We start from the raw sequence: 9288 nt of genomic DNA, 5'->3' as shown, positions 1-9288 counted from the left end.
AATGGACCTAACAGACATCTACTGAATATTCCACCCAAGCACTAAAGAATACACTTTCTATTCAGTGCCCCATGGAACTTTCTCCAAAATAAACCATATACTGGGGCACAAAACAAACCTCAACAAATACAAAAAGATTGAAATAATTCCATGCATTCTATGAAACCACAGTGCAATAAAGCTTAATTAAAATCAACACCAGAAGTAACCCTAATAACTACATGAATACATGGAGATTTAAAAAAACACACTCCTGAATGATGTATGAGTCAAAGGAAGAATTAAGAAAAAAATAAAAGTATTCCTGAGACTAAATGAAAAGGACAATACAACACAACAAAAGCCTTGGGACATGTTGAAAGCAGTCCTTAGAGGGAAATTTATAGCTCTAAGTGCCTACGTTAAAAAATTGGAAAGAACACAAATAATGACTTAACATTGCAATTCAAGACACTTGAAAAGCAACAACAAACAAAACCCAAACCCAGCAGACAATAAGAAATAACAAAAATCAGAGCAGAAATTAATGAAATAGAAACAAGGAAAGCAATTCAAAGAATCAAGGAATCCAACAGCTGATTCTTTGAAAAGATAAACAAGATTGACAGACCACCAGCCCAGTTAACCAAAAGAAATAATGTGACAGATAAATAATGCCTAGCTAGTTTTAAAAAACCAGAGGGAACCATATTAGTCCAACAACCTACTGACAAATTATACATACAACCAGATCAAAGAATATAATTTATGTCTAGGCAAGGTTTATCTGACAGTGTTTGATCTTTGGCCAAGCTTTATCTACATGGCACATGGTAATTAAAAGTACCAGACTGGTGGAACTAACCTTCTTGGATGTTTAATAGCCATACTATGAGGCCTATACTAATTTGGACAGAGGGACATAAAGGACAGTTTTTTCTCCTTCCCCTCCTAGGTCCACTAAGCTCCTGTAACTGTGGTTAGTCACCTGTCCTCTTGATCAAGGAGGCCGTAGAGACCCCACAAGGTGGACTTGAACCAGTGTCCAGTTTACAAAGAGGAGGGTCAACACAGAGGAAACATTTCCTCCATGCTTCCAATCGAAGACAGCCATGGTTGAGTAGAACCTTTGACTTATCTTCACATAGATGGAACTGGTAAAAGAAAGGAGCCAGGGGCTGCTTCCAAGCCCTTGTGACCCCTGAGGAAAAAAATCCTCAAAAGGCCTTAAGAGTAAAAATAAATTTGTTTATCTGGGCTAATTGTAGGGTCTTAAACATCCAAAAGAAAAGCATAACCAAAGATTAATGGGGTCAATATAATTTTTTAAGAGTCCATATGTATAGCTAAAGGCTATATAACAAGAAACAATGCCAGAGAGGAGATACCTTCCTTTGAGTTGTTGGCCAGGGTGGCCCAAAAGACTCCCAGACAGTAACCCAGCATAGAACTGGGAAAATGAACAGCAGACCCCAATCTTATCCAAAGGAATATTGACAACTGATTGTTGCTAGATGAGGAACAGTTGATCTTCCTAAAACAAGGGTCTCTAGGTAGGCTGACTAGAATCAGCAGATGGACAAGCACTGGGGAATGGCTGGGGGAACCAACAACACAGTGGACAGTAACAGGGATGACAGAGTATATGGGCTCCAGCTGGGGCGGGGGTTAATGGGAGGGGGCCATTTGGGAAGTGGGTATATAAATGAAGAAGATTAAGTGGGATGTTCTGTATGAGATACACTCAAAAAAATCAACATATTAAAAAGAAAAGATATTTGAGGAGGAAACATAAAAACTGACTACATGTTAATTAGTCGAGGTGATAACATTACCATTGAAATCTACCTGATGACTTTATATCCATACTCAAGTGCCAAGGATCTGAGTGTAACCGACTGTGACTAGTAAAAATCAGATACATAGAGATTAAAGACACATGTTCAAACATCTAAGTGTTAGTAGCATTAAAAATGTAGGAAACAGCATATTTTAAAATGAAATGGAGAGCTTCTTTAAAGGTTAAAAACTCATTCAATTTTATGTCTCACAGGGTTTATACTGAGTTCAATATTGTATAACTGTATGAGTTCATCTGTGAACCTAAAAATTTACAGCCACTTTTGAAAGAGATGTATCCTTGCTCTGGAATGTGTTACTGAATATGTTAAAGCTGTAATGAAATTCTTCTTCTAATCAGGTGGTTATTAAATAAAAATAAATATGTAAAAAAATTTACTATCCTTTTCTCAATCATTGCTATTGCATGAACATACCATAATTGATTTAAGCCATCTTCTACTGCTGGACATTTAGACTTTCCCCAAATTTTCTGTCTTAACAGCACTGTAGTGAGTATTCCTGTAATACATTTTTGTGCACTTTTCTAGTTGATTGTCTTTGGATAATTTTCTCGAAGCAGGGATGTGGATGAAAGGCTATGTGTATTTTTACTTATTTACTTAAGTTTTTTTAATATATATTTTTATTGAATTTTTGTACATTTCATAAAATACATCTTAAACATATTTAGATCCCCCTTCCCCATATACACTCCCCCATAGCCCTGCCTGCCAGATATCATGTATTCTGTAGTATATATTAAGGTCTATTGAGTCAAGTTTATGTCCCCAGATGTCCCTTGATGTGAGTTCATCCACTGGAGCCTATTCAGCCTATCATCACCCTCTTAAAAAAGACCCCCCCCCCAACCAGCAGTGATCAGCTGACAATAATTCCGCAGCTAAGGTTGGGGCTTCTTGTCCATTTCCCCAGTTTTATGCTGGGTTTTGTCTGGTTTGGATTTGCATGGGTCTTGTGCATACTGTCACCATTGCTGTAAGTGCATATGAGTGAGTTCCCAGCTGCCAGGAATACTGTTTCCTTATGGCCATCCACCACTCCTGGCTCTTATAGTCTTTCCCCTCCCTCTTATGCAATGGTCCCTGAGCCCTGGGTGGCATGTGCCTATTACAGGAGTCCTATTCAGGGACACAAACTCTGCAGTCTCTTATTCTCTACATGTTGGCCACTTGTGGCTGTGTTAATTGCTTTGCTGGTGAGAGTTGAGAGACGCATTAGTATTCTCCTACCTCCTGTTCTCCACTATGTTCCATGAGCCTTCAGTGTAGAGTTTCCATTATAGATGAGTGATTTAGTGCTGGGCATTATCTATCTCACAGACACTTATTCTCTGTGTTTGACCACTTGTGGAACTTTGTAATTTTACAGTTTCCATCTGCTGCAAAAAGAAGCTTCTTTGATGAATAGTGAATATAAGGATACATATTTAGCATACAGTAAGAAATTAAGTTTGTTTAGAGATGTGGCAGACGTAAAGTTTTCTCTAGGATCTATGACATCTCCAGCCATGTGTATTTGGCTGTGTTTATAGTACCACACATGAGTTCTCTCCCACTGAGCTGGCTTTAAGTCCAATTAGATAGTTGTTGATTAACCACAAGATAAAAGTGCCACTACTGTACTAATAGAGATAATTTGCTGTGCCATTCATTATTGTGGTTATTATTTTTAAACCTGGGGTTAGACCACTGATTGATTTTTTTTTCCTTAGCAGCTTCCATAATATTCTCTGAAACTTTGAGGGCTAGTCTTCAGGGGGGAAGCTTCCAGATCAGTCCTAGCTCCATTGCTCCAAGTCCTGTGTCTGAAGTTTTTTGAGACAAGGTCTAACTATGTAGTCCTGGTTGGCCTGGAACTCTCTAGGAAGACCAGGGTGGACTAGATCTCACGTTGCTCTACTTGCCTCTGCCTCCTAATGCTGGGTTTAAAAGAATGCACCACCATACCCAACTAGCTATGTTTATTTTCTTTTCTACTGTTATACATGTTTGCATATTGCCAAAAGCCACAATAAGTATTCACCTTCCAATAGTACTTATCAATGCCCAGGAAGTTCTTTTCTATGTCTTCTTTTTAAATTTTAATTTATTCTGCTTCCATGCTTATAAAATAAGGAATTTGAAAATCGTCAGTAGTTCTTAAACTTTTTAGGGTCTTGGATCCTAAAAGATCCTAGAACTTGTATATGTGTGTATGTGTACATGTGAATTTGTGTGTATGTGTAGATGTGCATGTGTGTATGTATGTATGTATACATGTATATATGCACATGTGTATGGAGGCCAGAAGTCAACAGCAAGTGTCTTCTTTGATTTCAGTCCACTTTATTTCTTTTTAAATTTTTAGTTACATTTTATTTATTTTGTGTGTATTTGTGTGTGTGTGTGTGTGTGTGTGTGTGTAGATATGTGAGTGTGGGTGAGTGGGTACTCTTGTGCCACAGCATGGCTGCAGAGGTCATAGGACAACTTTCAGGAGTCAATTCTCTCTGACCCATATGGATCCTGGGGATTAAACTCAGTTCAACAGGCTTGACAGCAAGTACCCTTACATACTGAGCCATATGTGGTGAGTACCCTGACATACTGGCCTCATCCTCCTTATTTTTTTATTTTTTGGGAATTTCATTTGTGAGTATTGTAATTGCATGTTTCCATCCCTCTCACTCCCCCTCCAATTCCTCCCATGCCTCCCTACTCCTTCACAATTTCTTGTCCTTTTCTTTATTATTGTTTATATATACATACATATATTTATACATTTGCATATACAGAGTTCAGTAAGTTCACTTAGTGGTGCTCATGTGTACATGTGTTTAGGGCTACCCACTTGGGATTAGATACTCTCTCAGGGAGCTAGTCTCTGAAGAAAACTGATTCTCCCTTCCTCAGCATCCATTGATTGCCTGTAGCTCTTCATCTTAAGTTGGACCCTGAGAAATTTCTGCCATCCACATTGGCGTGTCAGCTGATTTTATCATTATGCAGATCTTGTTAGGCTATCATACTGTTGAGATTCTACCCACCTTAAATTTTCTTTATTTATTATTTTTTATGTGTATGAGTGTATTGCCTGTTTGTCACCAGGTGCACCCCTGTCATGCAATGCCTGCAGAGGTCAGAAGAGGGCATTGGATCAGATGGTTGTTAGCCACCATGTGGGTGCTGGGAATCAAACCCAGGTCCTCTGCAAGAGCAGTCAGTGCTCTTAACTACTGAGTCATCTCTTCAGCCCCTCACCCACCTTTAACAAGTTGCTTTTTATATTTATTTTATGTGTGTGAGTGTTTTGCCTGTGTGTATGTAAATGCATCATGGGAGTGCAATGCCCACAGAAGCCAGAAGAAGGTGTTGGATTCCTTGGAACTGGAGTTACAAATGGTTATGGGCTGCCATGTGGGTGCTGGGAATCAAACTCTGGTCCTCTGGAAGAAAAGCAAGTTTTCTAAACTGCTGAGCCATCTCTCCAGCTCCACACCCACCTTATTTTTTGAGACAAGATTTCTCACTGAACTTATAGCTTGCTGATTTGACAAGTTTGTCTGCCTCCTCAGTGCTCAGATTATAACTGCTTCACTCAGGGTTATTTTTTAAAGATTTATTAATTTCAGCTTTATGTGTACAAGTGGTTTTCCTGCATACATGTATGTACTCTTAAGAGATTTATTTATTTTTGCACTTGGCTTTTGTACAAGGGTGCTAGGGATTGAACTCGCGTCCTCATGCTTGCATAGGAAGCACTTGACCAACTGAGCCATTTCCTTAGGTTCCAGGTTTAGAATTTCTGATGACTACTATATAATCTGCTTTCCAGAAAAAACACATGTGCAAAGTGTTATTGTGTTTCACACATGAGGTAAACAATTTTCTACTAAGGTACATCCCAGCCCAGAATTTTTATATAGTGCTTATGTGCAGTCACAAATCCTTTGAAGTCAAATCATAGACGTTGTGATTTGATGAGCTCAACTGCAGAGTCTCTAAATGAGTTATTGTAAAGTGCTGCTTTTGCACTAACATGTGTGTCTTGCACACACATGCTACACGCTCATACACGCACAAAATTTAAACATGTTCAGAAAAACCTCAGGTCTTGCTTGATACAGAACCATTTCTCAAAGGAGCAATCACTTGAGTGTGAGTAGTTATTGAAATGAAGTCTCAATGTGTTTCAGGTTTCTCGGTGGCGAGCCCACCAGGAAGAGCTAGCAAGACTGGAAATGGAAATTGCTGCCAGAAGAAAAGAAAAGAAAGAGGAGAAGGCAGCACTGTGGAAAAAGAAGGAACTGCTGCAAAGAGAGGAGAAGAAGGAAATGGTAGAGGGTCTTCTGCTTGTGTGAATGTGTGAACTAACCGAACTAACCTAGCTCTGGTTCATCTTGGTGTTTGGCGTAGAATTTCCAGAGGCAGTTCTGAGAATATCTGTGAGAGGCTAGCGAAGTCTTGTTTTAGTTTATGCAAGCTTCAGATTTATGAACATGGAAGAGAACCCACTTCATTGACTTGCATGAGCATAGGTGTCAGTGACTAAGTACATAAAAAGATTGTATAGAAAGGAAAAGGCATGGGTGTGCTAGTGCATGCCCTTAATCCCAGCACTTGGAGGCAGTCAGGTGGATCTCTGTGAGTTCAAGGCCAGCCTGGTCTACATAGTGAGCTCTAGGCCAGCTAGGGCTACAGGGAGACCCTGTCTCAAAAAAGAAAAACAAAGAAAGGAAAAGGCACCATTTGTGACTATTGTTACCCTTGGACTGAGAAGGAATATGATAGAGCTTCCGGGGTTACTGGGAGAGCATTTTGGTTTACAATAATGTGGCAAGTGATTGCTGGAAAGGTATTTGTTGGCAGAACAAATTGTATAGGGACAGTGTATAATTCATGGAATGCCAAACAATCTTTTAAAGAGTTTACTTCTTGATTTATTTTTTGTTAGAAGGCTTTGTTTTTCACTTACACAAATTTATATTCATTTTTGGAGCAAACACTTGTTTCTCAGTCTTAAAAATATTCCCCCCAAATCTTACTAACAAAGTGATTTCTGATAATCTACAAAAGATAGAATATACTTGAGGGTTGCTTTCATTACTTTAAAAATACAGTATTTAGGCATTTTTGATTGTTCCACAATAAAACTTATAGAACTTGCAGTAAAGATATTTTTGTTAGGAATTCTAACAGAGTTATTGACCAACTTTTTAGGGAGTTGCTGACTCTGGAAATCATTCACAAACAGGTAGTTAACTTGTGATCATCACAGTGAAAGGAAATCAATACACCTATGTAGTTTTTGCCAGTGCATATCAGGATCGAGAAAGTTCACCTGTATTGACTTGATCTGCATGATGTAAAAAATGATTTTTTAAAAAGCTGCTTGCAGTGCTAAGAATGACATTAACCCATGGCTGTTGGCAGGCCACCTTTTGTGCTTGTGATCATGGCTCACATTTTGGGCTATGTGACTAATGAAGTTCATCAAGCCATTGTCTGGGGATTTTTCCTTCAAAGTTGAACCTTGGGGGATAAAGAAACTACAGACTTCCCAGCTATAAGCCAGTTTCTTTGAATTTTTTATTCTTATTGATCTTGATTTGTTGTATGCCTTTTCATTGGCAAGCTGAGCGAGAGGCAGTGTGTGTGTACAAGAAAGCATACATAGTTCTATGATCATTTGACAAAATTAACTCCTAAGAAGTTGGTTTCACTGCTCTTATATTTTAATTTAAAAATCGAATTCCATTTCTGCTCCTAAAGAAGTAAATTGGGTGCTTTCATCAGGCCCCCCAAGATGGCTAAAAGGAATATCTGCATGTATCTCAAAAACTAATAAAACTGATCATGTTTCAAATCATGTAAGCTATGTATCTTTGCAGAGCAACTTACCAGATATTTACTATCATGAAATGCAGCATTTGAGTAGTGCATCCCTGTACTTTGGTCTTCTGCCTAGGCTGCCCTTGCAGGACTTCTTCTCTATGAGAAGGGTGACCACAGAAAGTATTGCATATCTGAGTATTAGTTCACACTTAGTATCATCTCAAATGTCATGTAAAGATACTTACATGCAGTTCTAATCTCTGAGGGTTTACAAAGACCAAGAAAATACACAAATTAAATAACTCAAGTATTGAGAATGGGAGTGAGCACATTTAATTGTGGAAATTAGATTTGAGTTGGGTAGTTGGCATGGATACTCAGAAGAAGATGGCAAGACATTGCTGCTTTCTTTGTAGTCAGCAAATGTGATTTCCAGAAGTAAGGGAACGGCATTTTAAAGCTAGGCAGGAAAGACTTCCTGAGTTTACAGAGAAGAGGTATTTGGCTTTAGAAACACACAAGTGGGCAAACAAACACAAAGAGAGTAATGGCGTATAACTTGGCAACTACAATGGCCAAGGTGATGGCAGAGCTAATTCAAGTACGGCTTAAAAGAGGAAGGCCCTGTGAAGGCCAGGGAGAATTTCAATACCATTAATTGTGTGTAAATTATACCTAAATAGCCTTTCACATTTTAGAATGTAAGATTGAGCCTATGCCTAGGAGCATTAGGAAAGTAGATGTTGAAAAAAGATACCCAAATGTCCATATGGGGCTCCAGTTGCATTTTGCTAAGCTATCTACAGCATGCTACTTCATGATCTTGCCCATGACAGTGAGGGATAGCATAAGAAACTGAGCTACCAAGTGTCCCATGTGTACCAAGGAAAGGGGACATTACAGCATTTCAGCAAGTGCCAAGATTTGTTTTGAACCATCAGCAATTGTGTAGGAATAGGGTATCTGGTTTATTTTACTTATTTTCTTCTTATAATAATTTTCATGTACAAAATATTTTAAAATACAGTGGTTAATACACATGTTAGCACCTGTCATCTGGCAGCGAAAAATTTTAATATGCTTCGTGTTGTCTCACATTTTCAGAAAATTAAGTAAAAGATTACAGATAAAGTTGAAATTATTTTTTGAGGCCTTAATTAGTACCTGCTTTCCTAATCCCCCTAGAGGTTGTATTTCTGCCATCCCAGGGCATATATTGACATTAAAACATTTTAATATAGTTTGTGATTTAATTTTTTTTCATGAGTGCTTCATGCCATAGCACTCTGCAACACCCACTTTTCCTTCCACCTTGTGTTTTAAATTATTCCCATGTTAATCTATTTGGAGCACAGCTGGTTTATTCCTTTTAATTGCTAGTTAGTGTTACAGAGTAGACAAAGAAGACCACTTCTCCATTCTTCATGGCTGACACTTCAGTCTGCAAATTTTATTTTGCCCAGTGTGCTGCCACACACTGTGCACACACCCTCTGGTGCATGCATCCAGAGCTTTCTGTAGGTACTTCTAGGGATGAAATCAATATGCTCTGGGTGTGTTTCCAATTTTACATGGTTTCTTTATTTTATATAATATAATTATGTTTTTTTTTTTGAATTCTGCCAATCTGATA

The 9288-nt window shown here is 38.4% G+C and overlaps 1 protein-coding gene across 7 annotated transcripts in view; it reads left to right on the top strand.

Annotated features, from left to right (window-relative positions):
* Positions 1 to 9288, top strand: part of Ccdc148 (coiled-coil domain containing 148) — a 376894-nt gene that overhangs the window by 261234 nt on the left and 106372 nt on the right. For all 7 annotated transcript variants that reach the window (XM_008842508.3, XM_029568022.1, XM_029568021.1 and 4 more), the window contains one exon: positions 6017 to 6157. In XM_008842508.3, the coding sequence (XP_008840730.2) occupies positions 6017 to 6157 (141 nt within the window). The remainder of the gene's footprint in view (positions 1 to 6016; positions 6158 to 9288) is intronic.

Source organism: Nannospalax galili, unplaced genomic scaffold, assembly GCF_000622305.1.
Source record: "Nannospalax galili isolate Female #2095 unplaced genomic scaffold, S.galili_v1.0 scaffold640, whole genome shotgun sequence".
In the NCBI taxonomy this organism is placed as follows: domain Eukaryota; kingdom Metazoa; phylum Chordata; class Mammalia; order Rodentia; family Spalacidae; genus Nannospalax; species Nannospalax galili.
The sequence above is the reverse complement of the archived record's forward strand: the minus strand, read 5'-3'. Positions and strand labels throughout refer to the sequence as shown.